The 21195-nt window shown below is 37.8% G+C and overlaps 1 protein-coding gene across 3 annotated transcripts; it reads left to right on the top strand.

Annotated features, from left to right (window-relative positions):
• The first annotated feature begins 1968 nt into the window (after window positions 1-1968).
• On the top strand, window positions 1969-18530 carry LOC134877619 (serine/threonine-protein kinase SBK1-like). 3 transcript variants are annotated; one of them, XM_063903185.1, is made up of 4 exons: window positions 1969-2175; window positions 12924-13152; window positions 15991-16193; window positions 16688-18530. In XM_063903185.1, the coding sequence occupies exons 2-4, from the start codon at window positions 12981-12983 to the stop codon at window positions 17492-17494; spliced, it is 1182 nt and encodes a 393-aa protein (XP_063759255.1). In that variant the 5' UTR covers window positions 1969-2175; window positions 12924-12980; the 3' UTR covers window positions 17495-18530. The 3 variants fall into 3 exon arrangements, with proteins under 3 accessions (XP_063759255.1, XP_063759254.1, XP_063759256.1); XM_063903184.1 differs by lacking the exon at window positions 1969-2175 and adding an exon at window positions 11190-11280; XM_063903186.1 differs by lacking the exon at window positions 1969-2175 and adding an exon at window positions 12152-12312.
• The last annotated feature ends 2665 nt before the right edge of the window (window positions 18531-21195 follow it).

Here is a 21195-nt window from a genome sequence, read left to right as displayed (position 1 = left end):
ATAAGATGGATCCTTACTGAATTTTTTTTTTTCCATATGGCTAAACAATTCCAGAATGAATAACCATTTTTAAATGTTAAAGCCAAATATACATCACTATTGAGGCACAGGGGTTAATTTAATTGTTTTTCCATTCTATTTAAATAAGAAGCTATTTTTTTTGCTGTTCATTTGTCATTATTTTTGATATTTTATTTGACTCTTTTGAAGATAGAGCTTTTTTATTTTTTGTATTTTTCAGATGTCTTTTTAGTCCCTTTGTAACGCATTTGGCATTCCTTATGATGCATACAGGAAGAACAAGCCTTGACAGCTTCACAAAGTGAGAATGAATAATAAAATATAGAAGATGGCCTGTGTGGACCACAAAAATACAAAAAGGGTCTAGTAAGATGACACAAAACCACAAAAGGAGGCCTACAAATGGACAACAACAAAGGAGCAAAAGCACCAGTGTCAACATCAAGCATTACATTTGTGTTGATCTTTTGGTGGGAAAATGTTTGTCTGCCTTCATCAAGCAGTTATCATCTTCTGATTATCACATGTTGACATGTTATGGACACTACATCAGAGTTAGTTTGATTTGAATGATTTGACAGACAACATGAGGTTAATGAATATTTCACAGTTAAATGTAAAACAAAAATAATGATTTGCTTGGAATGTGATCACGTCTAAATCATGATGTCTCCTCCCTATCATGCCACTGCTCCAAACAATGCAATCTAACATCAGAGCCTGAGGGCCTTCACCAACTAAACTACAATATAATTATGATTAGTGAGCTTTCTATCACAGATATAAATCAATACACCAAACAGACAACAGCAGTCATCACTCTTTTAGTAAAGACACCTCAGTCTCTTTGAAGGAGCAGTTTTAATTTACAGTTTACAATTACTCATGTTGTTGTTATTCTCACCATCTGCAAACAGACATTTATTATAAAAAAATTATATTAATGTGAGCTGCACATTTCATCCAGAACATGTTGTGCTTTGCATTATTGCATCCTCATGCTGCATTCATGGACGTGGGAATTTTAGGGGGGATGACTTTCCTAATACAAGTTAAGCTTCTAGTCAAAATGTTTTATTTACATACGTCTGATGGATTTTCTAAACATTATGTTAAAGGGAATATCTGTACAATAAGCAGACTATACTTTTTGGGCTCAGCCAAATCCGTACAAATGTGAGGTTGACTTGTAGTAAAATGAAGTAGTATTTTTCAAATTGTATACTTTTTAATGCAATACATTTATATTGCAGCTTTAGTTACTTTACAAATAAAGATATTGGCATTAAAAACATAAGAGAAGTTTATAAAATATACTGGTTTGTTTTAAACTACACAAAAATGTTTCCAGCTGCAATGATCAGTCCATGAATCAATTGACAAAAATTAGCTGATAATTTAATAATCTGTAAATCATTCTGTAAATTATTTAGAATAATTTGTATTTTATTATAATATAATTTTAAAAAATACAAATACAAATATATATATATATTATTTGCATTTGCTAGTTTTACTTATAAAATGTTTTTCTGACTATAATTGATATATGTCATTATAATGTAAGCCAGTGAAAGCACACGTCTCAGTTCGTGAAAACGTTTTGGACCAGCCCAGAAGTTCAAAGTCATTTTACATAAATGCTAATTGATGCTACATTTATCTGTTCCAAATTTACTTCTTACACTTTTAGTTAGGTAACATTGGCATTTCAGGACTTCTCATTTCAGTGTTATTACAATTTTTCCTCAAATAAAGGAGTTCAATACTTCAACCATTGCTTAAAATCAACCTATAAATTGCCGGTTGTGGTTGACCATGTGAATTCCTACATCACTTGAACGCATGATCATTGCAGAGAAGCGCACCGCCGCTCTGAGCTCCGATTGGACGGTAGCAGCAATGGGCGGGGCCTATCTGCAGGAGCGCAGAGACAATAGAGATACAGAGAAAGCGGCTGCAGGGTGATCCAGCAGCCGGGTGACTGACTGACAGCGGCGGTGCAGACAAACACAGAATCCTGCTTCTTTTCTAACACCCTGAAGAAGAAAAAAACCCAAAAACCATTCAAGGATCTGTTTCCTATTTAGTTTTTAGTTACAATAAGGTGTTGCCTGGATGGATTGACACATTGCATGCAGCACAGTTTGAAAGGTAGGATCAGATCTTAATTTCCTGACCGGTTTTGAAGCAATTAACTGCCAATGAAATGGTCATTTGTGTCTTTAAATGTGGTTTTTTTTATTCACTCACTGCTAATATTCTGCATTGTCTCATTGCATGTATTTGTGATACTCTGCTGCAAAGCATTACCTTGCAAAAGTGTTGGGTTTAAAAGCCGGCTTCGTAATTTGCACTCTTTTCAAACTGTTTTATTTAAATTATAAATCACGTTTTTTATTTTGTATAATGCAAAAAGTTGGGTACCATGAGAGCAAACACAGCCTGATCAGAACAATGGAGGTGCTGTGATCTTTTGTGTCCCAGCTTCACATACACCACTTTATGTTGGATTTATTATTCACACTACATTTCTACACATGATGTATTGCCAGACGAACCAGCTCTACCTGAGTGGACGTGTACTACACGTTGGGTTGATTAGGATGTTTGCTTTGTGTCTGCAGAGCTGGTTGACTTCATGTCTTTGTGCTGATTTTATTATGACTCCCAGACAGTAAACTGACAATGAAACTGAGTCTTGTGATGGAGGATACACTGTGGATGCCTACATCCTTGATTCATTATTTAGTACATTCTTTGTATTAATGGGAACTCCCTTTATTTTTGGGGTTATGGCTTCAACAAGCTTAATTTGGCAGCAGAAATCCACAGTCGTGTTATAGCTGAAATGATTAGTCGATTAATCGATTGACGTTATCTACAACTATTCTGATGATCGCGTATCCTTTTAAAAAAATTTAAGCAAATAAAGCTATACCAAAATTGTCTGGGTTCAATATAATATGTATGTAGCCGCTGTATTTTTGTTATATAACTAATGATTGAAAACACTTCATCAGCTAGCTATAGCTAATCAACGTTCTCAACAAAGATGCATGCAAACTAGAATTAAAGAGCTACTTTTGTCTGCTTTGTTATAAATCCTAGACTCATGGTTTTAAAAACGTTACCATTTTAAGTGAATTTTATTTCTATTATCGTCAAGTTTGGGATATCTTTTGTTATAATAGAACAAGACGCTTGAAGACAATACCTTGGGCTCTGGGAAGACTGCTTTTAAACTTCCATTGGACAATTGTCAGCATTAATACATTCATTATATTTAATAAAACAATCAATATTTGCCTGAGGGGTCATGCATGTTCATTTCAACTTGATATTTTATATATTTTCAATAGCCATGAGCCAGCGGGAAGCTGATTGTATAGCTTTTGGCAGGCAATCTTACCACTGATGATGTCTCATTGGACTCTGGGGAGATGAATCTATCAATCTGGAAATAATCGTTAGTTGAGGACTGACACTGAAATGTTTTTTTCTGGTATTCTTTGTGCAATAATCTATATAAGAGTTTGATCTGTATTGATAGCAAATATTGCGTGTAGTTTATCTGAAAACCAGCCTCCTTAGTAGAAGTAACAAATTGCCAGACATAATTTGGTTTGAGTTTCTGGAAGATATTGTTAGCTCCTTTTTCATTCTCGTAATTCACTGAAAACGAAATATCTCCAGATTTTTAAGACCTACACATTTGAAGATGTTACCGCAGGCCCTGGGAAGTAGTGGATATATGCTGAATCAATTATTCTGAACATTTATTATCCTAACAGCCCTAAACCAGACACACTCAAATCTATATCAGCAAATAGGCTTTGGCTTATTGTCCCAGAGGGATATTTGTTTCACAGCATGTACACAGCAACATATAGATATAAAAAGTACACTCAGTTATCCCACCTAATAGCATTGTCAGTGTGGCAGATGGTTCGTGGTTGCTGGTGCAGAAGGAATAAAACTCCTCTTGAAGCTCCTCCTCTCCCTGTTCGTGTCCTGTATCTCAAACCAAATGGAAATAATGTGAAGTTATCATCAAGCGGTCGATCAGTGTCATTTATTATTGAGTGCTGTGGCTCTGAGATGGACTGGGAATCGTAGGGTCACCGGTTCAAGTCCCCGAACAGACTTGAAATATGGAAGGTGGACTGCTACTTGGAGAGGTCCCAGTTCACCTCCTAGGCCCTGCTGTGGTGCCCTTGAGCAAGGCACCGGACACCGGACACGGACTCCCCCCTCCCCATGGCTCCCCGGGCGCTGCACGATAGCTGCCCACTGCTCCTAGTACTAGGATGGGTTAAATGCAGAGAACCAATTTCATTGTGTGTGCTCTGCTGTGTGCATGTATGTGACTAATAAAGAGGGTTTCATCCTCCGATTCTAAGAAGCATAGATTTCATTATAGTGTTCACCTTACCCTAAAAAATAGCAGGGGGGAGTGTGTGGGAGAGAAACTCCCTCTGGAGGAAACTTGAGGATTTTAGCCTTTGCAGACCATTTACCTGCACAAAAACCTATATAACACACTACAGAAAAGGGAAAATCCCGAAACCATGATAGTTTTAACATGATGTTATTATTACCATTAAGTACAAAAAGGACATTACAATTCATTTAAATAAAAAAACCGTGATTCTCTGTCAAATTACTGATGACAAGACTGATTCTTAGTATATATATATATGTTTTAAGAAAAAGCACGAAGTCTTCAAGTTTTTCAAGCTGAAAACTGAATTTGATCACATCTTTGCATGAAAAATGACTAATATTTATCAAAATAGTTGCTGGTTTAATGATCTGTGGATCGATTTGTCGACTAATCGTTGCAGCTCTGTACAGTCTTTCGATGCACACTGACGCATGTTTGCACACAGCAGATAGGGGGTCATGCATTAACAGTGCAGAGATAGAAAGTGAGAGAAAGAGGCAGAGATTAAAGCAGACAAAGGGGGCAGCATTACCTACTGTAGCGTGGGGTTCACAGCAGCAGAAATGGGTTGGAATTAAAGGAGAGCGCCCAGTGATGCGCCGCCGAGCATGCACGCACAAAGCCCCAGTGTTCGCACATGCTGGAGGCCGAGCCGGCTTTGATGTGCTCTACAGCTCCATGAGAGTCCTGCAGCTCGGTCCCCCTTTGGGGCTGGGCAGCTGCACAGGGACAGGGAGTGTGAGGGCCAGAGCTGTGGCTGTGACGGGTTTAGCTCTTCAAACATTTGCGCAGGGAAGAGCTGCTCATGGTGCAGAAATAATCTCCCCGGTTGTGTTATCTCAGTGGGCAGATACAGAGAATAGTATTCTAACATGTTGGTTCACTGGCACTGACTTGAATAGGTAAGAATGACAAAAGGTCCACAGGGACTGGTTCAGGGGGGGAAGACTTGCAAGTCTTATTGTGCAGTCTAGGAATCGTTGAAAAGCTGACAGTCAGTAGGAATGTCAAAATACCAGAAAAGTCGTTTTGGAAACTTATATCAGTGAAATTCCCCAAGAGTTTATTATTTTGTCGGCTTACCCTGAAGTTAGCATTGCAAGGGGCTTGCTCAACGAAAACACTATGTCATTTATCTATTCAGTCTTGAGGTATTGCAGAAAAATTAGCTCTGTGGTAAACACTGATTCCTACACGTTTTGTTCACGTCACGAGCAACTGCTGTTATTAAGAGACATAGAAGCTTTAAATAATCAGGATTGAGGTTTTTACTGACGTATTTTATGTTGTAGAACAACACTTTAAAATCACAGACCAACCACAGACTTTTTTTCCCCAGGCATCTAACCAAAACTCATTGACTTCGAAACGATCAAACCCAAATTGCCATAGTGTTCCACCTTCCTGCTCCACGCTTTTCAATACCACGATAAAATCAAAGACAAGTCAATTATTCCCACCAACATATTACTTTGAAGTCTTGTATGTGTATTAGATGTTGTATGCAGAGCAGAAGTTCTCCCTTGCGAGGATGGTTTTTTATCTAGTTTGGTTCATTTTAAGTTAATGTACTTTGTGAATTATTGAGGAATCTGTTGGTTTAAACCTAATTTAACCTGGGCGCTGCGCACTCTTACTTTTGGCGTGCGCCCTCATACCAAAATGCAGATTGTCCCCGTAAAATGTTAAAGTGATGCCCGAAAACAATAGTTCTGTTCGTCCAAAACAGTATAATTACTCCAAAAATATGTCAAATAGAGCATCAGGCGGCTTAGACAGCTTTGTTTTTATGGAGCTCCGACGTCGCATGGTTTTTTACATCCGCAGCGATCTCTGCCTCTGAGAAGCAGAGATTACTAATTGTCATATCTATTGAGAACTCACGAGATGTGAAGCTCCAAGTGGTTATTTTTATTATCTGTTATTCTGCTTTCTCCCTTTAGTTAATAATAAAAGATTCCCCTGTTTTATAAATCTTTTTCTTTCTGTTTAAGCACAGTATTAAGCTCCTCTGGCCCAGCAGGTCTGCAGGTAATTACACAACCTGCCAGACCTGAACAACTCAGATTAAAATGATGTTGAAGAGAGAGGAATCATTTGGTCAATTATACCATTGGGTTTAGCTGTGGATATTTGATGTTATCAACACCAAAACATTATGGATTGGGCAAAATGTATTGACTCTAGCCTGTAAAATAGTTCAGTATGGTGACATATTTTCCAAATATAAGGGATTCTGATTGTTAGAACTTCTATTGGGGATGGTTGGGTTCAGTCCCTTTGTTTTTCAGTTTTCTATTTCTGATTATTTGTTTGTGAGTTGCTAGGACATCTTGAACATGTTGGCATATTAAATCAAATTTGAGCAACTGCTAAACCTTGTAGAAGTGTAGGTGTGTAATTAAAATGTCTAAATTTTGCAGGTCTTTAAACAAGAAGATGCTAGCGACTCTGTGAAGTTGAACTTGAGCTAAATGCTAACATGCTATTGCTAAACAGGTGTTTTGTTAACAATGTATTTCATCTCAGATTAGTTTAGTTACATTGACCTTATGATGGTATTGTACTGAAGACCACCTTAACCGAGACCTAGTCATGACCAAGACGGGAGTGTACCAAGTCCAAGACCAGACCAATACTTTAAGAGGTCGAAACCAAGTCAAGACCAAGGCAGGGCAAGACCGAGTCAAGACCAAGACCAAGACCAAGGCAGGGCGAGACAGAATCAAGACCAAGACCAAGACCAAGGTGAATTGACCAGACTTGACATAAAACCTTGAGTCCTATAGGTCGGAAACGGAGACAAAAGCATGTACAAATGCAGTCGATTCCGAGAAAAGACCCAGTCCTTTTAAAAAGTGGTCTCGAGACCAAGACCGGTCGTGAGTACTACAACACTAGAGGCGGAAGAGGAATAGTCCGAAAATCTCCAAAGTCATTATGATTCATCCTCTGAGGATCATGAATATGAGTCCAAAATATAATGTCCATCTATCAAATGTTTGTTGAGATATTTTGGTCTTAAATATGGTATAAATGATCAGGTGTTCCTCTTTCTGAAACTTTTGGGGTCTATCAGATCTTTTTGAGCACATAATATGAATTAAGGTGGTAGCAATTGTTCCTTAAGTATTTCTTAGGTGGCTGACATATTGATTAAGCGTTGCAAAGGATGAATTAGGTGCTGATGTTTTACAAGTCGATGTTGGCCTGGACACAAATGAGGTGGCAGAAGCAGTTTTTCTGCAGTGCTTAATGTGTTTCTACTTTAGCAGTAGTGAGACAGTTACTCAGCACTTTTATCAGGTTTTAAGTACAATTACATCTCGTAATAACTCGCAGTAGTAAATTATCAGGTCTCTGCTGACGTCTGGGGGATAAAATAACTTTGTAAGTCTAAAGTTAAGTGTGGGTACTTGAGGGTTTTTAACATTTTCTTAAGTATTTCCTGAAAATAACTGGAAAGTAGCAATGTGATCTTTTTTCTTTGTTTCCGTTTCAAATCCTGCAGTCTCATGCAAGTTGTAATTGATTTACTGACAGCTTTGCAGTGCAGGAGTTTGCTTGAAATAAAAGCTTGCACAAGTTTCTTTGTGTCAAGGAAAAATTATAACATACTGACCTTTTTAGTTATGTTCTTTTTCTGGGACTGGAACATTAGTTCAGTCAGTCACGCATAAATGTTTTGCGATCTAGGCTTTTACTCTCATTATTTACAGTCGGCATACTCACAAATGCCATTTCTTTGGATGTGAGATTTTTTTTTGACACGGTGAGCTTTTCACCTCTGTGATGTCCCTGCAGCCTGTTCCTCCATCAGACAGTTAGACACAGCCCTTCACCCCCTCTCCAGCTTGGTGCAATAGGCAGGTAACATGAGCCGGGTGGTACAGGAGGGGATGAAAAAACAGCAATGACGCAAATCAGAGTTTCGGCTTTGATTACAGACGAGCATTTCACACAATAGAAAGACAGGAAGGAGTTCTCATAACCCTTATTCACCCAGGAGAGAGATTGGTGCTCCTTGAGGGCCTCTGGGGAGCCACCGTGGCACTGTTATACAGAGAAAAAACATCAGGGCAGCGGCAAATACAGAAGATGCTTTTAATTAGGGCTGGTTGTAAGTTCTTTCATCTGCAGGCTCTTTGATATGACGGCAGGCTGAGAGCACAAACGAGCAATGCTTAATGCTCAGGAGGTTATGTGGTACATTGTGAATGTGTTCGCACTGCATACGTCTATGTCAAGGTTATCACGGTTAGAAGAGCTAAGAATCAGACAAGGCAGCAAGTGAACAATTAGTCTGAATATTTGATGATGCAGCACTGGTTGAAACAATTCATTTACCAAAATGAACATCTTAGAATTCACAGTGATATAGGGAATACATGTACAATGTAGAATACAGAAGTATTTGCTAATATAAATACAATAACAATAACAGGAGTTATACTACATAGTGCAGGTATGGGTTTTGTAGTAATATTCAATACAAAAAAATAGGTAACGTTTCTACGAAACATTCAATTATATGCCTCTCTCACATTTACAAAATTATACCTTGCTGATTAAAACACATGTTACTCAAACCTGACAGAAACAAAATGGAACCATTTAAACCATATTGTTGTTTGTTTTCCCGTGGATTATCACCCAAGTGTTCATGCTGATTATGAGGTTTTTCATTTTTTCAAATTTCCAGGATTTCCAATCTGGTGTTTTTAATGCCTAAATGTAAACTGGACCAACAAATAAAATTGCACCTTTTGTCTTTCATCTGAATATTCCCGTCCCCTTGGCACGGGGAGATAGTGAGCTACCATCTCCGTGTAAAGAGAGCTGCGTACACTTTACCATTATTTTCCAACTTCATCCAAGCATATATGCTATTTTCGAGATTATTATACAACAGGCATCAAATCAGGGGATTTTCTCAGCTATTGCTAAGTGGCTCTTTTACAGGTTGAAGTGTTTGTACAACTTGAATGCGTGGGGACACAACATCTGTGTGAAATTAGGTTTAAACCCATCTGCTCCTGTAGTTTATGTGAGTATTGGTAAACCATGTGTGATACATGAACAAAAAAAAAGCTTTAAAGCATCTCCTCTTGCACCTGTTATATCTGAAAAGCAGGTGAGACCAGGCTTTGTAAAAAAGTGACTATTTCTGCATGCAGACACAAAACCCATTTCATTTATTGTGCTGATAATGCGGCTACTCAGTCACAGTGTTGCAGATAAACCAGACAGAAAAGAGCTTGAATTTTAATTAAATTTCGAATCACAGAGGCAGAAAATAAAAAGGCTGTTTGCTGGTAGTTTTTCAGTCAGCAGCCTCGCTGTCTCGTTTAATGTGTGTTTGTTTTATTGACCTTGTCAGATGGATGCTGAGTAGACCGGTGATGGACAGCCAGTCGGCTCCTTTGGGTTCAGCTGACTCCTAATTTTTTGTCTGCTGGTTGTACTTTCATGCTCAGGACATACTGTTTGTGTCTAGAGCCATTTTCCCTCTGTCACTGCGAGATCATCAATTTTTTTTAACTGGCTTTGATCAGAGGTAGAAGAAATACTCAGACACTTGACTGAAGTAAATCAAAATAAAGTAAACTATGGCTGTTTTCAGAATAATATACGTTATATCACTGGATTATAGATAATGGTCTTTTAATGTGTACACCATTTTACATTTTGCAGCTGAGAAGGTTGGAGCTAACTTTGACTTTTTATACTTCATGGTATCTTTTATCCATAGTAGTATATACATACTCATTATGAGATTATTATAGTTTGTATTGATATGTTTAAAGAGGTCCTATATTCTTTTCTGGGGTTTCTCTTTCCTGTAGTGTTTTATACAGATTTGTGTGCATGTAAATGGTCTGCAAATGATAAAATCCCGTAACATAGTGATATCAATATATAACACTCGCTCTTCAAGTGGCTAAGGGGCTAGCTAATCAACCAGAGCAGACTGGGCTCTGGTTTCAGACAGTGGGTGAAAAGAGGTGCTGCAGCACAGACAGTATGAAATAATAAAGAGCTTTCTGAATATTAAAGCATGGAGACATGTCACAGTACGCTTTTACCTGCAAAGTAATGCAACTACTAACTAATGTTAAACACATTTTAGGAGTAAAAATACAATATGTGGTTCCAAATTGTAGTAAAGTAGAAGTAGCATTGAAAGTTGTGCAGACGTTACCCTCTCCTGCATGCTCAGGCTGCAGACAGGAACACAGATGGACTTTCTGCACAGGAAGTGGCTTGCATCCCGTATCCTCCGACACGTTCTTATCCTTGTCAATGAGAGATGGTATAATTGTGCTGCGCCATCAGGGCTGCAGAGAGTCTGCTGTCGCTCAGAGATGTTGGCCCGCTGCGGGTGATGACACTGGAGGAGGCAAGTGTTGCTTGGCTTCTTGTTTTAGAAGCAGAAGGAGGATGGTTGGACCGATTTTCCGAGGTTGGAAATGATGATGGGAAACACGTTGGGATAGAATAAGATGTTCATTAATGCAGGGAGGCAGCGGCTCAGCTCTTCAAACAGCAAAACTTGCCTTCTCTGTGATCCAATCTCACTTGTTTTACATATTTTTCTTGTCTGCTTCCAGTGGTGTAGAGAAATGTACTTGTCTACTGTACTTGTACAAAAGCCCATCTGTTTGTTTTCAAATCTGTTTATTCCTTGTATTGTTCAGTATGATTTGGTCAGGCAGTTAATTGGCCTCCTATCTCTTGGCCCTATATAGTTGTAGCTCTCATTGTTTAAGTCACTCATTTCTGTTACTTTGATGGTGTGCGTGTATCTAATGGTGAGTTTGTGCATATAAGTGATTATATGTTAGTTGTCAAGCCTGCAATCTTAACTGTTGATTGGATGCACCAAGTTACACTTTGTTGTTAGCTGACTTGCTAATTTATGCTAATAGCGAGTGGCATGCTAATACTGATGTAGCACAGTTTAGCTTCACCTTGAGCTTGCTAATGCTATTTGTACAATAATGTATGCTGCATGTGTGCGGGCTATGTGTAAGCCTAATGTTTAGCTTCAGTTAAACATCTTCAAAGCCACATGTAGCCCTGCTAAGCTAATACTACCTAGGCTGGTTTGTAGGCTACACATTTATCGCAGGACATTATACACATGTCTTTCCTTTCTTTTCTGTGTTAATGAACCACACCTTACAGACCTTACACCTATGTACTACGTCAGCAAGTGCAATCATTTCGGTACTCTGTGTTGTGGGTGGGAAGACTCAATAAATGACGACTCAATAACATTTCTCTAGATGCCGTTTTCCCCCTTTGTGTTCTGATCGGACATTCTGTAGAGCAGCGGTTCCCAAACTTTTTTTGCGGCGCACCCCCTTCTACGTCCCAACCGGGTTGACGCACCCCCGAAAAAAAAAAATCGCAACAAAGCTTTGTTTTATATAAATAACTTTGTCATGAGACGTTCCACTTCAAAATGTCCCTGATTTCAGCCAGTTAATCATATTTGAAAGAATGAATGAAACGAGTTGGCGGGCATATATCCTAGGCTACAGTGAAACTAATACATTACAGTTTTTTTTAATTTAAAATAAAAGGGATTACAAAGGAAATTATTATTGTTCCTGTTTTATTGTAAACTATGGAAAAATCCCACTTAAAAAACAACACTGTTTAATATTTTTACACCAGACCACCATTACATGTTTCATCTCGCGCACCCCCCGGTGGCAGCTCACGCACCCCTGGCTGGTGGTGGGTGGAGTCCCTGCTGTAGAGGTTGCCACCGGAAACTAAGTATCAGCATCACTCCTCCATAACAATTCTTTTCAGTACTCAAGCACTATTTTAAGGTACTTGTAGCCTACTTGCATAATTACATTTTTCAGCCAAAGCTATTTATTTTTACTTTATACTTTTTATGGTATTAGATATGTCTACTTGTGTTAACTCCACTATGGTACATGTATTTAAAAAATGTGTTTATAGACTGATTCAGACACTCAATACAAAAAATAATTATATACTATTATTTATAAATTGATCAAGCAGTACGTAACATTAGAAAAAGCCACACTTTTAATTTATGATGGTAAAACAATATCATCTGTATTATTCTAAAAAGTCCTTAGATTTTTACTTTTCAAATGTTAAAAATAGATATATTTACATGCTAATACTTTGAAATTGGTACAATTTTGAATTTTATATTATTTTTCACACTGTCGATTGTACTTATTCCACAGCTTATAATGAAACACTATCCACACATCTTTGCTGGTGTGCCTTGTGATCTTTATAAAATCATTTTCTCATGAACACAAAGAGTCAAAGGTTCATTTGCCTGAACACAAAGCATCCAGCTCCTTATTAAACACAATAAGTAGCTGTGCTGTGTTTACAGTGGAGGTGGAGACGGGTGGGTTCTGGTCTCGTAGTGAACCTTCTCTTTTCCTTCCTGCAGGAACATCCGTCTCCAACCCAGACCCTCGTTCCCAGCCCCGACCCGCCCTCAACAACAATGAACTCCTCGCCACACGGCTCCCGCGCCTCCATCGACATCCTGGAGGAACTCCAGCTGATTGCTGCTCAGAACCTGGAGAAACTGGACATCAACAAATACTATGAGGTTGTCTGTGAGCTGGGGAAGGGCACGTACGGGAAAGTGGACCTGGTCGTTCACAAAATCAGAGGTAACTGTGTGTGGGTGTTGACGCTGATGCTTAAAATACTTCTTTTGATGTTTGTTTGAAATAAAGTGTTTTGAAGCTGTGCATGGCAGGTGCATCAAGCCTTGGATTACTTTACATGATTAAAGGAATACTTGTTATTCAATTACTCACCCGAGTTACTTTGATTTTGTGAAGAGCTTATTATTTTCTCACATCCATCTATGGCTAACAAAGAATGAAAGAACTTAAGTACAATTTTGAGGTACTTTACTTATCTCAATTTTTGCACTACTTTGTAATTCTACTCCACTATAATTCAGAGGTAACTAGTGTACTTTTACTCCAGTACAATTATTTGTTAACTTTTAGTTACTTTGGATTTGGATTAGAGATGTGAAATATAATAACCCTTATATCAGACATTAGTTCACCTGGAGTAAATTCAGCAGCTACCCTGCATTATACAAAGCCATTAAAACTAGCTGCACCTTTACCAGCTTTGAGAACACTTTAATGATCAATAATTATAAAACATATCAGATATTATAAGAAATGGGCAAATCTCCATCGTTCTTTTACTTTTGGTACTTTAAGTATATTTTGATGCTGACAGTTTTTCTACTGTAACTGTAACCTGTTAAATGCAGGACTTGTACTTGTAACAGAGTATTCCTACACTCTGGTACTTGTACTTTTACTAAAGTACAAAATCGAGTACTTCTCCCAATTCTGCTTACTTAATTACTTATTTACATACTAGTCACTTACATGTATACATACGAAATACATATCATACACACATGTTTACATACATGCGACATGTACATATTTACATATTTAATACTTACCTGTACTTACTTAGATACTTACTAACTTAAGTCCAGATTTACTTTATATATTTACTTTGTACTTTCGTATCGAAGCATCTACAAACACGATAGAAATGTATTCCCCGTCTTCCGCAATCACTCAGATACTGTAAAGCACTTTTATGTTGTTAACATTGATGTACTACTTAACTAATTGGAAATCTTTTCAACCTTTCCACATTAATAATCCAAAAAATGAAGACCATGTCCTCTTTTCGTTTCATGGAGCCCAAAGGAAATTTTCAAACCAGCGGTAGTCTGCCACCAAGATGAATTCTGACCTTAAAAGCCTATAAAGTGTGGAGTTGAAACAATGTGTTCCTGTGGTTTTTTACCTGCTGCTTTATTACTGAAATCCTCTCCGTCAGAGAAGCAGATCTAATCGTCTGATGGGGCTCGGTTTAAATGTCAGGTTAACTGTGGGTATAAACGGCCTGAAGGCAATATCGTTTCTGACCTTTTGAATCATAATTGTGTTAAAGTTTTAGTGAGGAGGGAAACTGAAATGTGGATCCGTCACAGTTAGAAGTTGGACCGCTCTTTTAATATTCAGTAACAAAATCCAAAAGCTAAAAGCACAATACTTTTTTTATTTTGTACTGTTGTTTTTCCAAATAAGGGGCAGTGGGGTGGATTTGAAATGTAGTTGTAAGGGTTTTGAAAAGATATTTAAAAAATGGTCTTTTACATGTAGATAAATATTGTGTCAAAGACTCAAGAATTCTCTACAAATAATAAAAAAATATAAATGTTATAATAATACATTTCAATTAATAAGTGTTAAAAATAAGGTTAATGGTGACCATAATAAGGATAGTAATATTGCTTGTACTGCAAAACATGTACTGCAAAACCTTCTAACCAGGGCAACAGGTGAGATTTGACACCTTCTGCAAGATAAGAGACTTCAAATTGACCCATATTCTTGAAAATGCTTTAATTTGATGCACAAAATACACATTCTCTCAAGGTAAATTGTGCATACTGTAGTTGGTACTTCTTTCTCTTCCATCACGGTATTAAGAACAGACTCTGCACCTTTCCTAAAGGGTCTCTGTTGACCTGCACTTTGCAGAGCTGAGCCGGTGCTATTGGAGAAGCGTCCCCTCTCCTCTTCGCTGACACACTGACTGATGGTGCAGACGTGGCATCGCTCCACCTTTTTATATTTCTGATTAGCTCTGGACATTTCTCTCCTGTTGCAGTAAAGTGTTGAGCTGGGCCTCTGAACCTCACAAGAGACTACATTTGTTTTTGTGCATCAGTTTACATTTTAGTGGCGTTAATCATAACAATAACCTGTGATTAATCATGACTACAAACAGCATTTTTAAAAATGTGGCACAAAAGTTCATTCGTCCAATAAATGATCAAAGGTCAACGTCACTTAAGCTGACAAATTATATTTCATATGATTTTACACAACTGTTTATCATATAAAATGACTCAGTGATGGCATATTGAACGTAATAATGTATTTAAAGGTTTATCACCGTTAAACACAGTCTCGTACTCGTACAACACATCATAAAATGCAGGAAAGGAAAAAAGCACAAGATGCTAAATATAACAAGTATATAGAATAAATAAAAGTAAATCACTGCCAGGGAACCTTTTACTACACAATTAATACTTTTAAGAACCTGAAAGTAAATGTTTCAGACGCATACATGAGTAAATGCAGAACTTTATCCGTGGTAGAGTGTTGTTAAAAATGAAGAAAACCGTACTTTTAAAAATGTAAGCAGGTCACTCTGTGGGAACATAACTATTCTGGAGGATTTGAAAAACTGCAGGATTTATTTCAGTGGCGTTGGAGATTTTAATTATTCATCACATTTTGATCATTTTAATTAAGTCTCATACTTGCAATTTGGCAGATGAGAAATAATTACCCTAGACACATTTCATATGCATGAAAAAGAGGAAGAGAGGATTGAAATTTATGGAGTTATGTAACATTCGTCTGTCCTCCTTTTTTGTTTCTCAGGCACGAAAATGGCCCTGAAGTTTCTGAGGAAGAAGACGACGAAGCTGAAGAGTTTCCTGAGAGAGTACAGCATCTCCCTGTACCTGTCGCCCTGCCCCTTCATCATCAACATGTACGGCATCGCCTTTGAGACCGATGAGTACTACATCTTCGCTCAGGAGTACGCGCTGGCAGGAGATCTGTTTGACATCATCCCCCCACAGGTGAGAGAAAAATGATCACATGTATCCTGTGTTCAGGGAGCCTTGCACCTTCCATCATGAATAAATGTGCTTAATATGGAGTAAGCTGGTAGCTGGAGAGGTGCCAGTTCTCCTCCTAGGCCACTGCCGAGGTGCCCTTGAGCAAGGCACCTAACCTCTATCTGCTCCCTTGGCGCCGGGTACCTGGCTGCCTCTCTGCTCTGCCACCTCTCCTCTGCATGTGGTTGTGTTCTGTGTTGTGCATGTATTTCCTCTGTGTGTTTAATGTGTGTCAACACAACAGAGTAGAGAAAGCAATTTCCCTGTAAGGGATTAATAAAAGTATGTCTTCTTCTTCTTCTTACAAATGACAAGGACGCTACTTATAAGCATACTTTTTCTGATATTTCCGTCATACGAATTGAATATGATTTTTTTCTTCATATTTTCACATTTTAATTGGTTTCATGTCTTTGACCTTGTCCTTCTTCTCCTCCTTCTTCTCCTCTGTTCAGGTGGGACTTCCTGAGTGTGTGGCGAAGCGCTGCGTCCACCAGGTGGCGATCGCCCTGGACTACCTGCATTGTAAGAAACTAGTGCACAGAGACATCAAACCAGAGAACATCCTCATCTTCGACAAAGAGTGTCGCAAAGTCAAGCTCTCAGACTTTGGTATGACGCGGCGTGCAGGCTCCCCAGTGAAGCGTGTTAGCGGCACGATCCCGTACACAGCGCCCGAGCTGTGCGACACCTCACGGCACGAGGGCTTCTGTGTGGACTACAGCACAGATGTGTGGGCGTTTGGAGTGCTGCTCTTCTGCATGCTGACAGGGAACTTTCCCTGGGAGAAGGCCATGCCAAACGACACCTTCTACGAGGAGTTTGTGCGTTGGCAGCGGCGCCGGACGGGAACCGTTCCGTCGCAGTGGCGGCGCTTCACCGATGATTCTCTTCGAATGTTCCGAAGGCTCCTCTCAATCGAGCAGGAGCGCCGCTGCTCCGTCAAAGAAGTCTTCAGCTACTTCAACCAGAGCTGGATGTTGGACACGGAGAACGGAAACGGCTTGGCGAGCAGTGTGGCGCCCGCTCTGGACATCAGCTCGTCGTCGTCTGAAGAGAACGTGTTAGTGGACAGGCTGAAGCAGCAGAGCTTGTCGCATGCTTTTATGTCAGGGAAGGGGAGCGTCATGATGGACACCCACTTCTCGTCCGTGTCCACGAACAGCTCACCGTCCTCCACCGGCAGCTACGATCGCGTCAACAGAGAGAACAACGAGAGAGGGCGCCACCTGGTGGCAACACCCATTGAGATCTGTGTGTAGAGGCACTGGACGCTGCAATTTCATGTGAGGAGGGAGATTTCTCTGAGGAAGAGGAGCAAAGAGCGGATCAACAAGTCGTTTCTCATGGAGATGAGCTCTGAGGGGATGAGAAGAAAGCCTTCTGTAAGTGGTTTATACTTGGGATACTGAAATGGACGACCTCTTAAAAAATTAAACTGAAGTGCAAGTACAAAAAAAAACATTCACAATCCACGAGCAATATGTACATACTTTTGAAAATGATCCAGTCCATGCAAAAAATAATCCTTGATCGGCTTTCAGTAAAAGATGTCTTTGTGGTACTTCTGTGTGTTTATAGGTAAGTGTTATTTCTTAGTATATGTTTTTTTTAATTTGGAGTAAAATTATTTATGTATAGCAGATGCATATATTCATGATTTGTAAGAGGTTCGAAGCCTTTTGTTTTACTCTGGCTTTCTCTGAGAAAAAAAAACCAACTAATTACTGTAGTATGCTTTTTTTAACATTTGTCATCATGTTGTCTTGATCGCCCCTAAAAGCAGTTTTTTTTCACACCCTAAATGTCCTTTCTCATGTTTGCCTTTTCTCATGTTTGCCTGAGATCCCTCTTGTACAGCAGCAATCCACCTCATTTTTTTAGGGTAAATAACACATGATCATCAACTATTTGATTGAATGACAAATGGGAGAATTAAGACTTTTTGTGATTTCTCAATTTGCATGGTTAAAGAAGACAACTGTGTCTTTCATTGAGGAAAAAGCATAATTATATATCAAGTAATTTATTTGGACTTTTACTTAGTTGACATTGAATGTGCTTATTGAATTAGAAAAAACACATACAATTGTGAAAGTGTTTGGGGGTGTTACCTGCCCTATCCACTTTGTATTCTGTTACGTTGTCATTTAATTTAAAAGTAAAACCCTGACCCTGTGAACCTGGAAGAAGGTAGAAGAAGACATGGCATTAAACTGTTCCTTTTCGGTTTTCCATAAGTATTGCATGATCATTCCTGTGGTGAAATTTGTTGAAATAAACACCCACAAAATGAAAGTGGAGCCAGTTTGTCTTTTTATTCCTTTTTAAAAAATAAAGGTTTAGCATTTCTAGAAGATTTGATTGCATTATGACATCTGGATACTTAATATAATGGCCCTCTTCATAACATGGTAAGTACGTACCTAAAATCAATGTAACATTTTTAAAACAGTTAAAGTGAAGTACTTCATTAAGACATATTTCAATGTGTCATCGTATAGTATATTAAACAAAGTCCATAGAAAATCAGAGCAGACTTCTTCATGAAAATACCATCAGTAATAATATCATATTTCATACATTTCTGTTTAAAAACTCATATTATTGTACGCAATAACGTGTAATTAAAGTCAGTACAGTAAGTCAGAAATAATCACCTAACAGTATAGTATGTCATTTAAAAATATAACCAAAATCAGTGCATGTCATAAAATCATACACAGTCATTGTAGAGTTTGAATTAATAATTAAATAAGTTATTAAATCAAATCCTTTCATAATATTTGATTAAAACATTTTTAAAGTACGGCAAAGAACCATCTTAAAGTTTCTTAAGTAAGTCATAAAATTCAATACAAATCATAAAGAATGTAATTAATTATCTAAAAGTGTAGCATAGTTGTCATAAATATATAAAAAGTGATGTACATTACATAGTATGTAATAAAGTCAAACCTTGTTTAGTGGGTCCTAATAAATATTAAAAATAATGTCCTATTGTAGTATTTCATAGCATTGTATACAAATTAAAACTATTATTTATATTTAATATATTTAAGGATGTATAAAATATCATAGCCTATCCTAAAAAGTCATGAAGTCATATAGTGTTTCCATGAACATGTGAACAGATATTTCTTATAATTATTATAGTCATTATTATTTGATTCACTATTTTTCTTAACTCATTCTTTTGAAATTATTATTTTGTTTTGTACTCAGCTTTCTGGTTAAAATATATGATCAAATAACTACGGTATAAATTAAATACATATGTCATAAAGAAAAGTCAGTCTGAGGGAGCATCACTTAAGTTAGATACAGCAGGAAACTCCTGCTTTCATGTTGATGCACAAGTTGTAATAATCAAATGATATATTATTCAAAAGTTTAAAAAAAGAGTCATAAGGGATATTTGTCTTATACTTTTACGTTTATTAATTTTGCTGATTATAGTCAAGGCCAGGAGATCCTTTCTTATCAAAATGGGCATTAGATCTTTAGCATTTTCATATAAAACTAAATGAAATTTGAAACTCAGATCATTTTGCTCATTAGACCGAGCTCCTGTGTGACAGTCACATAATTATTCTGTCAAACCACCGAGGCATGTTTCTGGCTAACGAGCCGCGTCTGCCTCCAAAAAGCACGCCGGGAGCTCGATTACATAACCAATGAACCTGGGGATAAATCTGGTTTCATGTTAGAGTTAAACAAATACACAGACTGAACATCAACAGTTCCTCTGAAGGAAAAGAAACACAGTTTTGCAGCAGATCTGCACAAAACACAGCTTTATATAGACTGATGCCGGAGAGAAAGATCAAATTAGTCCTTACAATTTTCAGAAGATCAGTTTAAATTGTGCAGTTGTGCAGATTGGTCTATTTCAGAATAATATATATGATATGTTTTATAATTATTGATCATTAAAGTGTTCTCAAAGCTGGTAGAGGTGCAGCTAGTTTTAATGACTGTGTACACTGCAGGGTAGCTGCTGAATTTACTCCAGGTGAACTCAAAGTCTGATTGAAGTGCTGATCATATTTCACATCATTAATCTAAATCTATAAAGAATCCAATGTTACTCTGTCAATCAATAATCAGTTTATAGGAAAGTATGTCAGGAACTTGGGCTCTACTGCGTTCATGTTTTCATCACTTTAATGTTACAGTCGGCACATGTGGAGCTCCTTTCAATAACTTTTTATAGTTTAAAGTATATTCTGAAAAGTACAAGAGTGGTATTAATCAACAATCAATAATAATATCAATGTTTGGTTTGAGATGAAATACCTTCACCTTTACCAGCTGTAACATTAAAATAATGTACACATAAATGCTTCAATGATTATATTTCAAACGTAGAACTACCCTTTTGCTAACAAAAAAGGTAGTTCTACTCTCTAGTATTTCTGATTTCTTACCCTCTTGGTTTCAAGATTTTGAAAATGTTTATATGAAACATCCAGAGATTGGACAAATGGTCAAATACAATTCTTTTTCAAACCAAAAAATAATATAAAATCCCTCCAAAAAATCCTCAGAAATGATTAGGCTGGTATAATTAAGCACATTTACTACGTTTTTGTACATTAAAAATAGCATTAGTGATTTTACAATGTAGATTTTATCAAGATGCAAATGCTTAAATTAGTCATAAGATAGGAGAGGGACAAGAAGGAATAATAACACATTTCTATGCTGGTACTTGCTAGTTTTACCTGAGTTCTGAATGCAGGACTTCGATCCTGACAGTTATTCGGCCCTGCAGTTTTGCTATTTCTACTTAAAGCATCTGAGCACTTCCTCCACCGCTGCAACAACAACAAGCTGACTCGGGCTTTGTGCTGTTAAGACCATTTTCTGTGCTGACTCAGCATGAGGCCGTAAATCATGATGTGATCTCAGAACATGATACAGAATCTGATCAACCGATCCCAGAGGCTGCATGTTGTTC

This window comes from Eleginops maclovinus, chromosome 16, assembly GCF_036324505.1.
Source record: "Eleginops maclovinus isolate JMC-PN-2008 ecotype Puerto Natales chromosome 16, JC_Emac_rtc_rv5, whole genome shotgun sequence".
NCBI lineage: Eukaryota > Metazoa > Chordata > Actinopteri > Perciformes > Eleginopidae > Eleginops > Eleginops maclovinus.
The sequence above is the reverse complement of the archived record's forward strand: the minus strand, read 5'-3'. Positions and strand labels throughout refer to the sequence as shown.

What these genes read in the sequence shown, in the direction of transcription:
- LOC134877619 (XM_063903184.1), top strand. Translation starts at nt 11,260, where the DNA reads ATGGTGTGCGTGTATCTAATG. An exon ending in TGGTGTGCGTGTATCTAATG is followed by an intron (nt 11,281 to 12,923) that starts GTGAGTTTGTGC and finishes TCCTTCCTGCAG; the next exon opens with GAACATCCGTCTCCAACCCA. An exon ending in TTGACATCATCCCCCCACAG is followed by an intron (nt 16,194 to 16,687) that starts GTGAGAGAAAAA and finishes TCCTCTGTTCAG; the next exon opens with GTGGGACTTCCTGAGTGTGT.